General features: G+C 40.3%; 2 protein-coding genes across 2 annotated transcripts; one reads left to right on the plus strand and one right to left on the minus strand.

Annotated features, from left to right (window-relative positions):
* The first annotated feature begins 219 nt into the window (after positions 1-219).
* Positions 220-4,440, plus strand: LOC116505719 (homeobox protein NANOG-like). Its single transcript, XM_032213083.1, has 4 exons — positions 220-429; positions 2,226-2,483; positions 3,549-3,638; positions 4,006-4,440. Exons 1-4 carry the CDS (start codon positions 220-222, stop codon positions 4,438-4,440), a joined length of 993 nt encoding a protein of 330 aa, XP_032068974.1.
* A 12,989-nt stretch (positions 4,441-17,429) lies between these two features.
* Positions 17,430-20,202, minus strand: TIMM29 (translocase of inner mitochondrial membrane 29). Its single transcript, XM_032213745.1, has 2 exons — positions 19,766-20,202; positions 17,430-19,647 (listed from the first exon to the last, which is right to left on the minus strand). The coding sequence occupies exons 1-2, from the start codon at positions 19,842-19,844 to the stop codon at positions 19,019-19,021; spliced, it is 708 nt and encodes a 235-aa protein (XP_032069636.1). The 5' UTR covers positions 19,845-20,202; the 3' UTR covers positions 17,430-19,018.
* Between the last annotated feature and the right edge of the window lie 122 nt (positions 20,203-20,324).

Consider the following 20,324-nt stretch of genomic DNA (forward strand, 5'->3'; position numbering starts at 1 on the left):
AGCTAACCTACCTTGAATAGTAGGCCACGATTCCCTCTCCATCCCGTCCTCCCTCCCCACCACTCAGGTCCTACCCAGGCCACTCCCAGTCAATTAGGCAACCTTTAACATGACAATGATTCGGGAAGGTCTGTCTATCGTAAGGCGGGCCATAAAAGGTACCCCAAGAAGGCTGCGGGGCTTTCTATAACTCTTCCCGTAGGCTTCCGCGTTCCATCCATGAACGCCCCACTGGCCATAAATACTGCTTATCGAGCCTACACCTCCGGAGTGGCGGTCCCCGGAATGGGTTATGAGCAGTATTACTGGCATTCCCCAGGGGAGAAAGCGCAGGAGCCAGTGCACAGTTCAGAAGAGCCCCCTCTCCCAGAAGCTTTAAGTGACGTGGAGGAAAAGGCGCCCCACAAAAACCCAAGTAAGTCTCCAAGGGGAAGGGCTCCACTTCTAATAATTTGGCGGTTCCCTTGCCTGGGAATGGGAGCCAGTGTTCGCACATCGGTGCGACTCTTCTCTCAGTACACGTGTGTAAATCTAACTGTTGTGGTTTGTGTACTTCACAGTTTTACCTGACTCCGCTCCACGGTGTGTAATTGCACCAAGTCCTAGATGGAGCCGTTCCGTTTCTCGAAGGGTCAGAGCCTCCACTTGATTTGGGGAAGTCTTCCGATGGTTCAGCCACGTGGGATCGCAGCCCCAGAGTAAAAGGCACCGGGTGCAGTGTTGCAAAACGTAACCCACGTTTTAAGCCGATAGAGACTGAATTGCCATCGTACTAATTCCATATAACCCGATGCTGACAAACTACTATGGCTGATTCATAGAAGACTAGAAACGAACAAAATAATGTGTGTGCCCAACTCTTCCTGAATTCTTTGCCAGAACTTTGAATGAATATGTGTGGAGCTTTTAAGGAGCAACTTAAGCAACTAAAATCCCCTTTGGAGTTCGCACCTTGAAAATAAAATCCCCCAGTGGCTCCATATTTACTCTGAAGTAGTTCGCAGATGGGGAATGAAGGGGATGGGACTGAAGCGGGGTCCTTCGCAGCTAAGAGTTCTTAATGGGATGGAGACCAGGAAGACTCGGCTCTTGCACAGAGCCGGCCCTGATTTCCAGCCTACCTTGCTTAATCGGCGCTCGAGAGGAAAAAAGCCGCCTCTCAAGTAAGGCGATTGTTCGAGATTTCCCACGAGCGAGGTAAACCCAAAGAAAAGGAGACTGGTTCTGGGAAGCGCGCCTGTTCTGTCTTGGGTGTGTAGTACCTGTCCCCTTAAGTTTGACCCGCAAATTTCTTTTCCAAACTTGAGAGAGTATCCTGGCTTGTTTCCTAGTCTCATAAACTGCAATTATTAATGTTTAGTCATGTGCTTTGCAAAACCAGTTATATGTTTAAAAACTAGGCATTTTGATGCTTGAAAGTGCACTTTTGTGTGTTTATTTTAAAACAATGTATTGCTGTTATGAAATACTATGAAATACAGTGTTACAATATAAAACCGTAAAGGCACCAGTCAGAATTTAGTTTCTTTAGTTGAATGCAGTGTGTGCTGTTCACTCAGAAATAGTTTGAGCATTTTTCCTGCAAAATAAATGAAAAGGTTTTTTTCATTTCACTAGGCAAAGATAAATTAAAAATTTGGAGGTTTTGGTGAAACAATTTGTTATTAACTATGGCCAATATATAATTAGAGTTTGATATAATTATATATTTTATTAATTGATGTTAACCCTAAAATCTATTTAAAATGTATCATACTGAATTAATTCCTTTCATTCTGGATGCACAATTTTTTGAATCTCAAAAATCTAAAAATTTAGATTTAGTTTGAAAGTCTGTACATCATTTCATCCTTTATGCATAGTGAGAAAATAGTTGTTTATTTACTTCCTTTTATATCTATAATCTAACTTTATTTGGGGACCATGGTGGGACCTCTCTGAGCTTGGTGGTTTTCTTGCAGAGGTTTCATTGCCAAACTAGGTAACTTCATCTGTATTAGAAGGGAGTAGGGTTTGTTTTTTATTTATATACACTAGTGGTTTGCCCTGCCTGTGTTCGTAGTTTAGTAATGAAACCTCTGCAAGAAAACTATCACCCTCGGAGAGCATCAAGGACTTGACAGTTTAAGCCACCCTGAGCTATAAAATATTCTGTTGATCTAATTTATTTAAAAGTCATCTTCTTTTGCCCTTAAATGCTGTTTTATGCTTGATTTCTAGATCTTTCTCCAAGTTCTGGAATATTAATTCTTTACACTCCCGACTCTGCCACCAGTCCCAACAGACAGTCCTCTTCTCCACAGCTGACTTCTACACCCCAGAGATGCAAGGAAGAAAATCCAGGAAGCAAGAAAGCCAAAACACGTACAGCTTTCTCTCAAGAGCAATTGGAGATACTGCACCGCAGATTTCAGAGCCAAAAGTATCTCAGTCCACAACAGATTCAAGAACTGGCTGCAGCCTTGAAACTCACTTACAAACAGGTAAGGACTTCTGGCACAGCCTGAATTCAGCCCAATGATAGAGATTTAGTTTGGTGTAGTGGTTAAGACACCAGGCCAGAGAACATGAATTTTAGTCTTGCCTAAAGCAAAAAGCCAACTAGGTGGTCTAGGTCAGGCACTCTCTTTGACCTAGAAAAGAGGCAATGGCAAACTACTTCCAAAATCGAGCCACAAAAATTTCATGGACCTGTCCAGACAGTCACCAAGAATCAAAGGCACAAAAATAATTATATAATTATAACTATATAATGTATAGAATTAGTATATAGAATATATATTATTTGTGTATATAATAACAAGGTTGATGTGGGGGAGTTTTAACTGGTCTGGGGGACATCTAATTTAGACAAGTCTGAATCCTAAACATAAATCTCCAGAATTAGATTTTGAGTTATTTTGACTAGAGGCTTTTAGGATCAGTCTTTAACGTTCTCTTGCTATCCCATAATTTTTTAAGAATAATTGCTTGCTTATTCTTTCTCTAGCTACATCTCAACTGCATTTTTCCATCGTGCGAATGTTTAAAGTGAGATTAACAGAGTCTCAAAACAGTTTTGAGTCCTACTGGGCCCAAAAGGTTGGGGGCCACTGCCTTAGGGGGAAGATCACATGTTCTGGTATGAGAGTAGTAATTCTTTTCCATGTTGTTTCTTAGAATCTAGTGCTTAAGACTGCCTGCAATTCCTAAGTATAAGGGTTCCTAAACTAATTAAGAGCCATCAAGACTCTAGCTATGAATTTTATCCAGTCTCTTTTTAAAACGCCTAAACCAGAGACCTATTACTGCATTAAATTGTGGTAAATTCTACAATTTAATTTTGTCTTGTAAAAAGAAGCATTTTCCTTTGCTATTCTCAAATAAGTGCTAATGTTATAAAAAGTGGAGGCAGATTATTGACTTATGTCTTTCCTCCACTGCATGTTTTAAATACTTCTGTAGTAACCAAAAATGTACACTGTATTCCAAGAGCCAAATTTGCTAGAGCCTTTGTATCCAGAAAAGGACAACAGCAAATGGTATCCTGTCTTTTCACCACATTCCAGGTAAAAACATGGTTTCAGAATCAACGGATGAAGTTTAAGCGAACTCAGAAAGAAACTCTGTGGATGAGAAAAGGAATGTGCCAAACTCAGGTAATTGAGCAACCCACACTTAACACCCATTAAAAAGATCCTCATTCTTTATTGTAGGTATTGTAGCATGATGGTACATGGAATCATAGCTGACAGGTGAAGCACATGTTTTGCATGAGAAAGATCCTGTGCTCAAAGCCTTGCATTTTCAACTGGAACTGGAAAAATGCCTCTGCCATAAAACTTAGAATATGAATGGATAGAGGGAATGCTTTTGACCTAGAGGGATTATTGATTATAAAGCACCTTCTTCTGTTTTTAATCCCTATTGTTTAAGAATTGGGGGCTAATATTGTTTAAGAATTGGGGGCTTTTTGAACAAAAAATTTGCCATTAATGCAACTCTTGTTTTGCTTGTTTCTCACAGAATAGTTATTTGGACATAAACCCAAGTTATCATGAAGGTTACAGTATTGGTGAGGCTAGGAACTTTCATTCATTGGCTGCTGTGCATGAGAACTACACCAGCAATCAAAACTATAGCAGTAACCAAAGTTATAATAGTGACCACCACCAGGTCTACTGTAATCCTCAAAATTTTTATCCAGTTGGTGAGGATGGGAGCTTCTTTGGAAAAGCTGGTGGGGCATGTTATAGCCCACAAACCATCAACTATATCAACCACCAAAAGATGAATTTTTATCCTGGCTTCTCTGCAAGCATGGAGTATACCACCATGAAGATGGAAGATGGGTATACCTTCCAAAATGCATCTTCTGCTGCATTACCAGGACCCCCTGTCCTCCAGCACTATCAAACTCCTCTACAAACTCAAGGATCACGGAGCAACTGTAACTCCTAAGCTTCTTACTTTTGTAGTCTTCTTTATTTTGCCAAAGTCTCCTACCTCTTCCCACTCCCTCCAGCAAAGGGACCGTGGCACTTTTCAAAAGCTAGGCTTTTGCATAGACAACAGATTGTATTTGTGTGTATGTGTGTGAGTGATTCTGAACTTGACTTTCATTACGTCTCTCCTGGCTGGCTTCTAGGAAGAGATTGAATATGGAAGGCAGTTCTCATTCAGGAAATGAGAATTCAGGGAACATCAGAATTATTAACTCTGTGCGTGACTTGCCTTTAGTTCTCTTCCCCGCCCCCAATCCCTTAATGCCATTTTATAAATAGTTTAGTTGGAGTTCAGATACAAGTACAGTTGGGAAGAGGCTCTGATGTGAACATGTTCCTTTCTCTGATATCCTTATGCAGATTCATTGAATTTTTCAACAAATCAAGATCATTTTGCATCTGGACAATTTGAGATTTTTAATAGCATTAACAATTAAAATCCAGGAATCAATATGGTAGTGAATTTTCTTTTATGTGCAAAATTCACAGAATGAAGAGATAATTATGATTTAATGTTTATTGTCAGAAAAGCCAGTGTAGCAATTTTTAAAAAGGGAGAAAAATGCCTTTCTGTAGGTTTTCCTTTCCACTTGCTACCTTGCCTAGATAGTCATTCACCTTAAAGATAAAAGTCATTCTGGCTGAACTTGAACTGTGAGTTATTTCCCATTTACCTGTTAATAATCTCTGCCTTCTCCTTTGTACCTCATCAGACCAAGAGCAGAGGTTTTTGTTTGTTTCTCCTTTAAACAAGTATTATTTGCTTAGAGAATTATCAAGAATCTGGCATTGTTGTCATTAGAATGCAGTAGATATTATTGCTAGCCAATTGAGAGAAATGTCTATATTCCAGTTCTTTTTGCTGTGCAAAAATATATTTGTATGAGTGATTCATATGGAAAGACCATTTGTTGTAGTTGGCAGAAGTGTATTTCTTTCTATGAAACTTTGGTGCTCTGGTTTTTATTTCTGATTAGTTCTACTTAATAATTTTTCAGTTCCATAAGTTATCAACAACCAAGAAGCCTGGAAGTTAGAAGAGAAATCTATTGCTGGCAGCTTTTCAGAATAAACGTACAAATATAATCGCTTTCCAAATAGGGGGAAGAAACGGGGGAGGGGGGGGAATACAGTTTTTGAATTCTTAAGTGTTGCTTTTAATTGTTGGAGGTTTGTTACAGGAATAGCTCACAAAATGTTTTGTTAATATGAAGCATTTTGCTCTTTTATCACTAGTTTTTCAATTTATATATTGTAAGGGATTTATGCTACAGTGTATAGTAAAAAACATGAAACCTAACTAATGGGTTCTGTTCTTGACCTTGATTTATTGTACACATTTTATTGACTTGGAAGGAGCCAAAGGAGCCACTGAATCTGACACACTATTCAGTTCTGGAGTCTTAAGTTAAAGCACCCCTAATGCATGATGCTCATCACATATACATGGAAGGAAGGTGTCCATTTCCACTGTCAAACTATTGTTTTTATTGGCACTAGCAGCACAGATTATCAATCCTTTGCTCAGTGTGTGTTCTAAAGTATTCTGAGCTGGCAACTGTCCAACCTCTCCATGAAGATTGCCAGTGAAAGGAAAGGTGCCACTTCAGGAGGCAACCTAATATTAATCTAAAATTTGATTTCAATTATTCTGTATCCTGGACTTTGGGCAGTTTTTTCCTGGCATGCAGCTGATAACTGTTTTGTCTAGGACTTCAGCTTGAGAGACCGCCTGCTGCCAATTACCTCCAACAGACCGATTAGATCCCACAGATTAGGCCTCCTCCGAATTCCATCCACTGGCCAATACCGACTGGCGACCACCCGGAGGAGGGCCTTCTCTGTGGCTGCTCCGGCCCTCTGGAACGAGCTCCCCGTGGAGATTCGGACCCTCACCACCCTCCAGGCTTTCCGCAAAGCCCTCAAAACCTGGCTATTCTGACAGGCCTGGGGCTGATGAGTTCCTGTCCCCGCTCGAATGGTGTGTCTGTTGAGTTGCTTTTAAATTGTGGTATTGTCTGTCCATGTCTTTTTTCCCCTATTTGTATCCCTAACCCCCCCCCCCCCCGACTTGGCTTGTGAGCCGCCCTGAGTCCCCTTGGGGAAAAGGGCGGCATAGAAATATAATAAATTCAATTCAATTCAACTATAATTAATCACTTTTCTGTTGTTTGGGCCTCAATAGCTATTCTCCAAGCATCAAGCTGAACTGTAACTTGCCAAAATCAGGATCATGCATGTGAAAATGGAGAAAGTGATTTTATTTTCGGTTCTGAATTTGTTTTCAGTTTCAAACAAGAATCTTCCTGGACATTTCATTATCAGGAAGGGTAGATTTTTTAAAAATAAATTCTACAGCATCTCTGAGGAGTTTCTATATAAAGTAGAATTTCTGTGCTTGCTTCTGTCAGTGCCAATAGCAGAGTCCTATCTTGGTGGACTGGACATAGAATTTCAAGAAATCTGTTGGTTAGACCATGGTTACTGAAGCTCAAAGACCAACACTATCCAACCTTGAAAGCTTATATCATTTCACTAACATTCCAAAAGTAATTGATAATAAATCTCAATTCATTCTAAAAGGGGAATAAATCTACATAAGGACAATTTTAAAAAATCCATAGCCATATTAAAGCCATAACTTGCTAATCAAATGCTTTTTCAAAAGAAAATAATGCAGGCCAATGGCAACAGCTGGTGTGTTACCTGCCTTCAATTTCTAAATGATTTCTTAAACCCCAGCTCTAAAGCCTGAAGTCTGGCACAGATCAACCAGTGAAACCTACAGTATTGAAACCTTCTCTTCATTTTAATGAAATAATGGCCACATTTTTTGCAATAACTATGATTTGAAAAGTCTGTGCATATATTTGAAGCATTGTTTTCCTTTAGTTGTTAATCCATTAAAACATGATTACTCTTCATTTTAAAGTTAAGCAACATGCAGAAATTTAGCATGTTTCTCAACTTGAGGGGCTTTTGTCTGCTAGTATTTAAATTGTGTAATTACAGCAACCACAACTCCATTCTATTTTCCCTTTTTATTGGAGTGACTATTGAAATATTGTATTTAATGATTTATATTACATGTCACATCAACATTTTGAAGTGGGGACTAAATTATAGACTGGTCATTTTTGAAACTTGGAAGTATTTGAATAAAAATGGTAAAAAATAGATAGGGATGATAGTCGGGAAATGACAACATAACAAAAGCAAATTTTTGAGTAAAGTGATACTGCTCCCTCCAAGTCTTTATGAATGCTAGTCATTATATGAGCAGTACACAAGCCAATACCAACAAACCTTCATTGTCCCAGTGGAATCTTGTAAAAGCCTACTCAGAAGCAAGACAATATTAAGAACACCATCTTAAAAGTATTAAAACAGGTTGAGTGGAATATTCTTCCTCACTTCATTACTCCAGGAAAACAAGCTAGAAAACAATCAGAAGAAAGTTTTGAATTATTTTCTAGTTAAAGTTGCAAAGGGGGAATTTTACTGATAAATTAGGAATAAACTTACCTCTTATTTGCACCAGCACATTTCACAGTTCAGTCCACTCTATCCACTTGTTGGGAAGTAACAATAGTTCTTTAGTCCAAAACATGCCTTTGTCTAGGGATGATCCATGGCAGTGGGGGAAATAAGAGCACACAGTAATAATTTGAACTGCACACTGATTCCATGGTTAAAATGAACAAGTATTGAGAGTGAGTTGGATCGCCATATAAATTTTCTAAACAAATTTTATATAAATGAAAACAGTGGACAAAATAAAACCCCAAGACACTTCAAAAGCTACAAGTGGAATATAAATCCACCCACTGTGCTATTTTCTTGCTTTGTTTTCAGAAATTATTGGAGCTATCATAACATTACACTTTAAAGCCTGTTCAACAAAATGGGTGCCATGGTTGATAGTGCTGGAAGCTACTAAGAGGTGATACTTTTCGATACAAAATTATAGCTCTCCATTCCAACCATTTATTTCCTGATATAAGTCAGCTATTTTTCATTTCTAAACCAGACTGGAAATCAGATTGACATTGATTTAATTAATCAAAATAATCCAAGGTTGCCTGCAACTGAAACTTTATTCCCTCCTTTCCATTATCTGGCTCAAGAATAATGTGTCACATGAAAAACAATCATTTGTCAAAGATTACAGATCAAATACTTTCTGACGATACCAAGAATCCTATGTCATCTGCAGAGAAGCAGATACTGTATTATTTTAAGTACTCAGCAGATACAGTACTTCACTAGCCAGAAAGGAGAAAGATGTAAAATACAATTGAAAGGGTTCTCAGCCATTGTCTCACATTAGTCTAATGCAGTGTAGTGTAGTGTAGAAAAGGAAAAAGCAGGTTTTAGTGCAAATTCAGCAGTGATTAAGGTGCAGGTCCAGAAACCAGGAGTTCCAGTCCCTCCTTAGGCAGGGAAGCAGCTGGGTGATCTTGGGCCTGTCACTCTCTTTCAGCCCAAACCACCTCAAAGAGTTGCTGGAAAAACTGAAGAAATATTGTGTATGTTTGCCAGCTTCAATTACTTATACACTAATAAAGGCAGGATAAAATCAAACGTTGGGGATTTGGAGTCAGGTATTCCCTCAGATCAGCTTACTTCAACAGACTGCTATTCTGTGAAACAGGTGGAGGAAGCACTGCTATATGCACATTTTTTTTGAGCTCCTGAATGAAAGCAACACCAATCTCTATGGTGATTGGTCTTGTTAGGTGGTGGCTTTGAGCCACTCACTCTCAGGTAAACTCTCACAGTTGATAACATTAGGAGAAATTAACGTGTAAGGAACCTCAAATTCTCTGTCGTCCCCTTCTTCCTTTGCCCTCAATCTTTCCCAGTATTAGGCTCTTCTCCAATGAGTCCTTCCTTCTCATTAGGTAGCTAAAGTATTTGAGTTTCCTCTTCAGGGTCTGGCCTTCTAAAGAGCAGTCAGGGTTGATCTCCTCTTTCAGTCCAAGGGACTCGCAGGAGTCTTCTTCAGCACCATAATTCAAATGCCTCAATTCTTTGGCACTCAGTCTTTCTTATGGTCCAACTTTCACAGCCATACATAGCAGCTGGGAAAACCATAGCCTTGATTATACACACTTTTGTTGGCAGAGTGATGTCTCTGCTTTTTCTAAACTTGCCATAGCTTTCCTCCCCAGGAGCAAGCGTCTTTTAATTTCTTGGCTGCAGTCCCCATCTGCGGTGATCTTGGAGCCCAAGAAAATAAAATCTGTCACTACCTCCATTTCTTCCCCATCTATTTGCCAGGAATTGAGAGTTCCATTATAGTTACTTCTATTTAACCACATTATAAAGATAATTGTTTTCCCTTGCTCATCCTTTTGCTGCAAAGGGTAGTGGGCAAGCTTCACATAGCTCCCCTGCGGTTTATGGACCCTGAGATCCCCTCAAGACTGCACCCCACAAAAATTCAGTGACTTCCAAATCACAGAGACTGGATTTTACCATACCATAGTTTTCTACAGAAGCTAGAGGTAGAGCGGGGAAGAGACAGATAAGAAATAAAAAAGAAGGAAGAAGGGCGGAAGGGAGGAAGGAAGGAAGGCAAAAATTTGGTAAAGCAATAAATTAAACCCCAGCAATGTAAATGGTTCTATCTATGCATTATTCCTGTTCTTGTCTCTGTGTTAGTATGTGTGGGCCAAAGAAAGAGGGGGAGATAAACACCCATGATATGTAAGAGATTGGGCAGGGAAAAAAATCATCTCCTTTTGCAAATAGTTTCAGGGGCTCAGTCAGTGCCTGAAGGAGAGGCAATTTTGCATTTCATTTTGCAGTAGCCTGGGGCTTTGGCGCCCCATGCTATGTCTGCTCTTTCAGGAAACCTGTGTCTGAGGATGTTGATTGAATGAATGGTCAGTCTCAACAAGAGTCAGTTTCCGTAATGCAGCCAGGGGTGATTTCTTTGACATTTTCCTGACCTGTAGCATTAGAGGAACAAATTTTGCATGAGAAACTGCAAAGCTTAAGCCTTAATGCTTGGAGATATCACTTCAGGGGACAATTAGAATGGCCCTGCTGTTCTGTCTCATTTTCACCCAAGTAGGGGGAAAATGCCTTGCAGGCTTCTTTATAAAGATTACCAAGATTATGCATGCATGGCATTCCAGAGCATATAAATGCTAATTTATATGATGATTTTGAACAGTGGTTGTGGAAGAGGCTACAGGAAATCCAATTCATAAGGAAGTTGGAGGGCAAATGTTTCTATTTTTTCTGGTACCAATTCCTTTTAATTTGAAGTTTTAACAGATTTTTGTTGTGATCAAATGCCTACTAAAAAGTTCCACAGGCATACATCTCTTTCATCTTCAGAATGGATGAGGCAGTTATTTAATAAAACTTAAACAGCTCATACATAAAACACATACACCAACATTTTTCCATTGGCTAAACCTCTCAGATGTGAAATTATTTAATGCTATAAAATTCAGTCTATCAGAAGAAATAAAGCAGAAGCATACCAGACCCCACAGAAGTCTCCACAGCTATGCTGTATAGTAAATATACCTATACTATGGGAAAGATTTGCCTGTTCTATTTTAACTCCATTCCTGAGCTTTTAAAAATAGTTTGTTGTGCAGATATTAAGCACATCAGATGAAATCGAGGAATGGAAATAAAATGATCAGAGATGGCAGGATAAGAAGCAAAGGATGGAAACTAATCGAGAGAAGCAACTTAGAACTAAGGAGACAGGAATTAGAATAATTAGGTAACCAGTGGACTGACTTGCCCTCAGAAGTTGTGGATGCTCTGTCCCTGGAGGCTTTTAAGAAGAGACTGGACAGCCATTTGTCTGAAATGATATAGGGTCTTCTGCTTGACCAGGGTGTTGAACTAGAAAACCTCCAAGGCCCTTTCCAACTCTGTTATTTTGTTTCAGGTGACTCTGAATGACCAGAAGACTTTGGCAGTAATTCTCCTTTCTCCTTCTCCAGAAGGCCTGGGTCAGCTTGCACTGAGACTTTTCAAAGCCAAGACCCTGCCACAGCTTCCATTTGAAGCTTAGCTAAACCTGGGCATCACCTATGATAGAGTCAAATACTGCCTTCTAAGAAAGTTATTCTGAGAACTGAAATTTGTTCCTAATGTTGTCTACATTGGGAGGGAGGGAAGAAGGAAGGAAGGAAAATGATATGTTAAAAACTGATTTTCAACCTCAAGGTTTGATACCTTTTATTCTAATAGAAGAGAATATATGTAGCTCAATTAATGTAGGACAATTAATGAGTGGAAAGGCTTGCTTCCAGAAATTGTGGATGTTCCATCACTGGACGTTTTTAAGAAAAGATTGGATAATAATTTGTCCAAGATGATTTAAGGATTCTTGTCTTGGGAAGGGGGTTGGAGTAGAAGACCTCTGAAGTCCCTTTCAGCCCTAGGATTCTATGAACAGCTTCTTCGTAATTTCTTGGTGCTGTCTGGGTTTGATTGCTTTCAGATATTTCATTACCCAACTAGATAATATCATGAGTATGAGTGAATGCTGAGTTTGCTGCTTGTTTATGTATAGTAGCTTGCCCTGCCAGTTTTGATAGGGACGTAGTTTCCTCCTTGGTGGTTCCTTGATTATTATTATTCTGATAGACAAATATTTTTATTTCTGCAATTAGAAAATATAAGATAAATTACAATAATTGGGTTTTTCAGCTGAAAGGCTGATGTCCATAGGACACAAACAAGCTATAATAGTTCTCAAAGGATCTCAGTATAGGACAAAGAGAAGAGCATACTCCTTGACTTTAAAGCAGCATTATATTTTAACTGACTCAGATTTTGTAGGATTTTCATATTATTACTATTTGATATCTTGCTATCAGCTTTGCTAGAAGGTAAATTTTGAAATTAATTTATTTATTATGTGCCATGAAGTGTTTTTTTTTTTACTGCTAGCAACCACATTGGTAGATTTTCAATCAACCCTAACCAGGTTTTCCAGGTGTTCCAACAAGGCATGGATTATCATAGTAACTGAATTCATCTACTTGGCTGCTGGTTATCCTAGTCTTCTATTTTCTTCCATTTTCCCCAGTATTAGAGCCTTGTCCAGAGTTGGGTCTTTGCATAGTGTCCAAATAGGATAATTTGAACTGGCCATTTGTATCTTGAGTGAGAAATCTGGGTTGATTTTTTTGATAATTCATTAGTTCCTTTACTTGTCTTCCCAGGTTATTCTCTGGGCTCTTTTTTAACATCAAAGTACAAAAATATCAATACTCTTTAAATTTTGTTTCTTCAAAGTCCGAATCTCACAGAGTGCCACAGAGAATACTATGACTTTCATGATTTTGATCTTTATAGGCATGGACACACTGCAACATTTGAATCCTTTTTCTAAGGCTTTCTTGGCTGCTCTATCAAATACTGGTCTGTGGAGTATTTCTTAACTGCTCATTTCTTTATTATTGGTGGTTGATCTTAAAAGTCAGGAACTATCTACCACATCAATATCTTCATTGTCAGTTCTAAGACTAGATGTTCTACCTGTTAACCATTAATTTGGTCTTTTCATATTTAATTTTAGCCCAGTTTTTCACTGTGCTCCTTTGCTTTTTATAATTAGAGTTTGCAGGTCCTTTGCTTTTTTGGCTATCAGGGTATAGTCCTCAGTATGGATTATTCACATTTCTTCCTCCAGTTTTAAAGCCATACTAATCTTTCAATCCAATTAATATTCAGCACAAAGGTTAATTAAATAAGGGGAAATTATGCACACTCTTTTGCCAAGCAGGAGCAAGTCTTTCTCATCATGTTCTGGCTGTTCTGTGGCTTCATGACTTCTGTATATATTTCTCATTGGGACAATGAGTTGTTCCACAGTATGATGTTATCCACACAATCAAATTGATTGTACAATAGTTTGCACACTCTGATAACTTTTTTTTTTGGTATTTTGGTAATTGACCTCTTCCAATTTGTTCCTACTGTGTCACTCTCCAGATTTGCTGGCATATAATAGCTTGGATAGAACCTTCATTGATCCTTCTTCTATTACATGCCACATTTCAGTTGTATTCCATCACTTTTTGTAGGCTTCCAATTGGTAATGAACAGAGTGCTAATCAAACTTTATCTTATAGAATTAGAGGTTCTTGTAAGTAGGTTAATGTTTTATACGATTTATTGAAAGTTGGCATCTCTATTGTACTGTGTTTCAATATATTCCTTCCATCTTAGTTCCATCTTCCTTGAATAAGATATTTATAATTTGCTCATTTCCCAAATGAACAAGATAATTTTATGTACTACTGCTGGCAGATAAAGACCCTAAAACAATTTTTTCTATTGCTAAGTTTACAATTCCAGTCTGTAGAACATACGGTAGGCATTGCTAACAGCAATCTGCAATTAAGTGCAATCACAGGCTTTTTTATCCCATGTGTTCTGAGTTTGTGACTTCTACTACTGCTACTATTACAGAAGAAAGAGCATTCAAAGAAAAAGAATATGAAGAATGCTTTTCAAGGTTCCTGACCACTAATTTCTGCAGACAGGTCAGTGATGGGATTCAAATAATTTAACAACCAGTTTGCCCAGGGTCAAATTGGCTGTCATGGGAGGCATGTCCCATCCCCGTCCCTCAGCTCCGCTGCACATGCAGAATGAGCCTCCCATGATGGCCAACCTGACCCTGGGCAAACCAGTTGCTAAATTTCCCCTCCCCAAAGTGGATCCTGGACACTGTACTGGAGAAACAGAGCAGCCGGCACAAGGGAATGAGGAGGGAAAACGGCCTTCTTCTTCCCTCACATTGGCCGCTCTGTTGTCCGTTTCTCCATTGCAGCGCAGCGCCCAGGATCCACTTTGATAGGGGGGTGGGGTGGGGGTGGGTAATTTAACAACCTGAACCAGTGCAAACTAGCTGAATCACACCACTGGATAGTCTGCTTGCTGCAATGTTATTCTTGGATGCTCTTGGAGTTTGTTTTTAATATGCAGAGGTAAAATATGAAATTTCCTGTGCTAGGATATGTGACACAGGGCCTGAAAATACTTTTGGGAGAAGTCAATGTAATAAGTTACCTTTTGTTTTCTACTATACATCTTCCTCAGAAACTGATGGATGCTTAGTGATTTTGATAGCAGCGGATGAAAAAAATGGAGACTTTTGAAGAGACATGAAGAAAGTATTTGACCTGGATAAAGGAATTTGACCTTTACCCAGATTCTCAGATCATGTTAAATCATGGTTTACTGAATGAAACACAGCTGGTTGAGTTTACACAAAACATTACTTGAAAATCCAAAACACACATACTTAACATACAGTACCTATAAGTCTCCATAGTTTACATATGTGATATTGATCAATACATTTATTCCTCCCATCTCATTTACTTTAAATCTGGCCAAGACAGTTTGCCTGAGATCCCTTACTACCTCCCCAAGTACCTTGGATGGGAGGGACATTCAGATGAGAGATAGACCCAGCCCAAGATCCTTGAGAGAACAAGAAAATATTCATTGAACACAGAAAATTATAATTTTCAAGGTGCAATATTTGATATTTGCTGATGTCAGCAATAATCTGCTACTTCCAGATTTCAATCTGTATTGCCTATTTCCTAGCTTGGATCTTTTCCCTACTGTTCAAATATACAATACAGACAGGGCACCAGCTTAGGAAAGGCTGAACTAGGGCCACTTCTTACTTTCAAGTAATTCATTGTTGGCTTCTGGTATTATCCAGAGACATTTTCCTGTAATTTCCCACAGATTTGTATAGACAAGTGGGGGGAGGGAGGAAATCCTCTCTTCAGATTGCTTACCACGTGTGTAGTTTTCCCCTCTTTTTAGCAACCACGTCTGCCATCTGGCTACAAATTCTGTAACTACAGCTGTCTTTTTCTCATTTCCAATTGCTGCCATGTTGTGGGTTTGCTTTATTTATTTAATTTATTAGAACACAGAAAATAGAATAATAAGAGTTGAAAGGCACCTTGGAGGTCTTCTAGTCCAACACCCTGCTCAAGTGGGAGACCGTATAACATTTTAGAGAAATGGTTGTCCAGTTTCTTTTTGAAAGCCTCCAATGATGGAACACCCACAACTTCTGAAGGCAAGTTATTCCTTTGGTTGTTTGCTCTCACCATTAGGAAATTTCTCCTTAGTTCTAGGTTGCTTCCCTCCTTGCTTAATTTCCATCCATTATTTCTTTTCTTGCCTTCTCTTATTTGGAAAATAACCCCCATTTGTCATGTTTCCCCTAGTCCTTTTCATTAGACACTAGACATACCCAATTCCTGTAACCATTCTTCGTATGTTTTAGCCTCCAGCCCCCTAATCATTCTAGTTCTTCTCTGCCCTCTTTCCAAAATTTCATCATCTTTTTTTATATTGTGATGACCAGAACCTGATGCAGTATTCCATGTGTGGTCTTACTAAGGCTTTGATCTTGATTCTTTATCCCTCTATTAATGCAGCCCATTTGGCTTTTTTGGCTGCCGCCACATACCACCTGACTCTATTGCACCTGACTCTACTGCAATACAGATGGGTGTACAATATTAATCTATATCTATATATCAGTGGTGGGTTCTGGATCCCGGTGCAACCGGCTGCAATGGGGCCGGGAGCCCACCACGTGCATGGGTGCAGCACGTGCATGCGTACCCACCACCGGCGATGCTCCAGCTGCTCGGCAGAGCGTTGTGCAGGCGCCGTACGCTCCGTGTGCATGTGCAAATGCCCCGATCGCTTCAATCAGCAGGTGGACCCTCCAGAGCACCGTACCGGAAGAGTACCTGGTGCTCCCAGCAGGCACCGGTACGCCCATACCAGGGCATACTGGTCGTATCCCACCACTGCTATATATATAAACTGTTACAAGAAATGTTGCCATTTCTTCCCTCTCACTTGTCTATATAAATCTGTGGAAAATTACAAGAAAATCTCTGGATAGGACCAGAAGCCAACAATGAAGTAAGAAGTGGCCCTAATTCACCTTTCATAAGCTGTTGCCCTATCTATACTATATGTTTGAACAATAGACTTTGGGTTCATTATGTAAATCTTGCAATTGTATTAGGTGTGGGGATTTTTGTGTGTGCTTTTGACTCTGTTTTTGACTCTTGGTAGCAGCGAGGAACAGTTTCTGTAGTTTTCTTGGTAAGATTTTGGAAGTGTTTTTCCCTTGCTTGCTTCCTAGGGCTGAAGAGCTGTGGTGGTGCAGTGGTTAGATTGCAGGCTAACTGCCTCCAGCCAGGAGTTTGATCTTGATGGGCTCAAGTTTGACTCAGCCTTCCATCCTTCCAAGGTTGGTAAAACGAGGACCCAGATTATTGCTATTGCAGCCCCAAGGATACTCAGTTGGCTTCCTATCTAATCTGGGATTAAACTACTAGTATATATGAGATAATTATTTAATCTGTGATTCACAGCTTTCTTGCCTGATGCCTTCACTACACCAGACTGACTCTCCTATTATATTTTATTATAGAAATACCATGTTATATTGTCATTTTATCTCACCTATTTAATATTACTTTCGTGCTGTAAGTTCCCAACTGGCAGAAAAAACTTAGCAGCATGCCTACAAACCAATTTAAAATCATACACATATATTAATGATACAATCTTGAGAGAATACTTTTCAATTTTACAAAGAGGAATAGGGCTGTTGTTATTCCATGTCACTTTTTCTTTAATATTTTTCATAATGTATGTTTTGAGTTCATTTTAGCAAACTAATTTTCTACCATAGCATTATTTTCCCCACTTGTTTTTAATTGTACTTAAAACCACAAATCAAACAATGCAGATCAACGAACTGTGGCAGTTCTGAAAACAGCTCAGCTAACTACATGAAGTAATTTACATAGCACCCCACTCAAAAAAGCCATGAGTGCCATGTCAAAATATTTAAGAAACATGACATTTTAAACAGATCCATATGTTGTCCTAAGAGATGCAGTTTCCAATATCCAAAGTTGTACACTCAAATTAGGGAGGATAGTTGCTAATTTCAGCAACCTCTGCCTTCTGGAAATCCCTCTGGGGTTATTATGTAAGTTTCCAGGTGTGACTCAGTGAAAAAATAAAATGTCTCCAGGTTTGTCTTGATAAGCCAACATTTATTCAGCTGAATAAAGATGGATCCTCCTAAAGTTGGAGGAAGCCTGAACATAGCATAAGGCAGATATTTACATTTCTTTGTTTTCGCTTGATTACATAAAAGGAAGCTGGCATGCGACAAATAAGGTATAGAAAGGCAGAAATTATAAAAATAAGTCAAGCACATCTTCTATGGTTTGGGTCACATGCTTAACCCACAGGCCAGAGCAGGGATGTCAAACTCGATTTCACTGAGGGCTGCATCAGGGTTGTGATTGACCTTGCGGAGGGGCAGGCCGGGGGGGGGGGGGGCGTGGCCAGCTCAACTTTACCTGTGTTGGGGGAGCCTGTGATGGCCTGAACACTCTGCCAGCAAAAACAGACTCCTGAGCTTAGTTTCAGCGGCAATGGCCTCCTATAACCCTCTGCCAGGGAAAATGGAGCTCGGCAGGGCTGCACAAGGCCTTGCTGAGCTCCGTTTTCCCTGGCAGAGCCACTATGGGCTGGTTCTTCGCTGTTTCCAGGGGAGCCCCCGGGCCAGATCTAAGCACCCCAAGGGCTGGATCCAGCCCCTGGGCTTTGAGTTTGACATCCCTGGGCTAGGGGTTTCCTGTATAACTTTCACTGGCCAAGGCCTGCTGAGGCAAACTGTACAAAACTGTAATTTTGCCATCTCAACGTATGTTCCTTTCAGACAATAATTAGAATCGTCAGATTGCTGACCAACAGGGTTTTAGAAAACATCAATATTCACATTATTCAGCAATGTATACAAAATCTACAAAGGAGTTAAAGAAATTTGATAATCTGTTACTTACATCTTGGAAAAATACATAGAAAAGACTTGGAACAGATTTATAAAAAAAAATATTTTGAAAGTGAAGCAGACTGTATTAAGCTTTAATTTTACAGTAAATGTAACTGAAATGTAACAAAATGAAAGTCTCTACAATATTTTTTTAAGCTAATGTGCTGGTTTGTAAAGAAAAAATGTGTTGGGGCTTAGAAATCATATTGCCTTGCCTTTTAGCAGAATCCAAACAGAAACTGAAGTGAAGCTGAGCATTTCTGATAGGGAACAAATAGTATGGAACTTTCCTTAGTGATATGGGGAGATTATAATATGGGCAGGAAACACTATAAGATCGGAGAAAAGGTGTTAGATTGAACTATTTGTTCTCCAATTTGCATAAAGTTTTACATGACATTTAGAGAAAAAATGACTACCAAGAGATAACTATTATCAATTTCTCAATCACGTTAGGCGGCACTAAGAATTGCTCACCGAACGTCTCCTCAGTCTTGGATAGCATTTATTTTTGCATCTAAGCCTATCAAGAATGCAGCAATGAATAGTTGAGTCCTGGGGAAAAAAAAAATACGAATAAACGAAGTACCTTGGTTTGTTTTCTATTACTATATTAATCACCCAAATGCTTTAATTAGGAGTGCAGTTGCCCTTGATTCTCCCTGTCAGCTTTTTGGATTTGCTCTTCTGTCAGAATCACAGCTTTGTACTTCTCATCAAAAAGTTTCTCGTTGGTTTCTGAGTGCAAGTCATTAAAAGAAATGGTCCTGAGATGCTCTGGCAGGTACTGAAACTCTTCATTGTTAATGTCTGAATTCTGCATTCTAGAGTGCAACACCCACCAGCGTCCCCAGAAGCCCACATCGAGGATCCGGCTGGGAAAATCAGTCCACCGTGGCTTCAGATACTTGCAGTGCGCTTGATAGAGGTCTGCTCCGGCGTCGTAAGGCGCCTCGTAGAGGAGGGAGAAAAACACGAGGTTCTGGACCCGCAGCTGGCCTCGGTTTCGCAGCACCATCAGCCGCTGGGTATGCTTTTCTGAGCTGCTGCTGCGCGTCCAGGGCGAGAGGAGCAGGAGAGTTCCCGAGGCTTCCAGGAGGCTGGAGTCAAATGAGGCTTCACTGGGGTTGCGGAGGCTGCAGCTCACCGTTCCAGCCAGCAGCGATAAGTAGAGCCCTGCTTTCAACGGCCGCTGCCGGATGCCTTGGGCGACTTCTCGGCAGGCTTCAGCATAGTCGTGCAGGAGACTCTTCCACCACAAGGCTGAGGAGAGAGAAAACATCACGTTAAGAGGAGCGGGAAAGAAAGTTTTGGGAAGGGGCAGGCGCGCCTCAAACAGGCTCCCTCTGCGGCCTGCGAGGAGCAAAGCGGCTTCGGCTACCTAGGCGGCCGGTGCGGAGACGGCCCCCAAAACTCGGCTTCTTCTCCCCCGTCTCTCCGGGATTCGGAGGTTCCATCATGTCCGCTCGTCCTGAAATGCGACCGGACGCCAAACCCGACCGGACCGCCAAAAACGGTAACCAAGAGGAAGTCAGAACTGTGAGGGAAAGGGCCGCGTGTCACGTGGTTGCTGCCGGTAGTCCCTCCCCCGAAGGCAAAATGTCATTTTGGCGTCTCTGCGCCGGCAATTAGGACCGTATAGGGAGACAGCTGGAGGGAGGGGGTGTCGGAAAAAGGCCGGAGGTAGGGCGGTTTCGACAGTTTTACATTCACAACTGTTTATAAAGGTTCATAAACAGGAAGATACTCTGCCACCAAATAAACAGGCGCGGAATACAAGGCTTCGGCGTCTTCAAGAAACTCCGCCTTTCCCCGCTTCCAGTGGCCTCAACTGGGGCAGGGGAAGGATAACCTAGGTGCCCCGTGACGAAACCGCGCCCGCCTCCGGTAGAGGAGGAGTCTCGGATAATATTCCTCGATAGGCCTTCTATGGCTTAGCT

Source organism: Thamnophis elegans, chromosome 3 (genome assembly GCF_009769535.1).
Source record: "Thamnophis elegans isolate rThaEle1 chromosome 3, rThaEle1.pri, whole genome shotgun sequence".
NCBI classification, from domain to species: domain Eukaryota; kingdom Metazoa; phylum Chordata; class Lepidosauria; order Squamata; family Colubridae; genus Thamnophis; species Thamnophis elegans.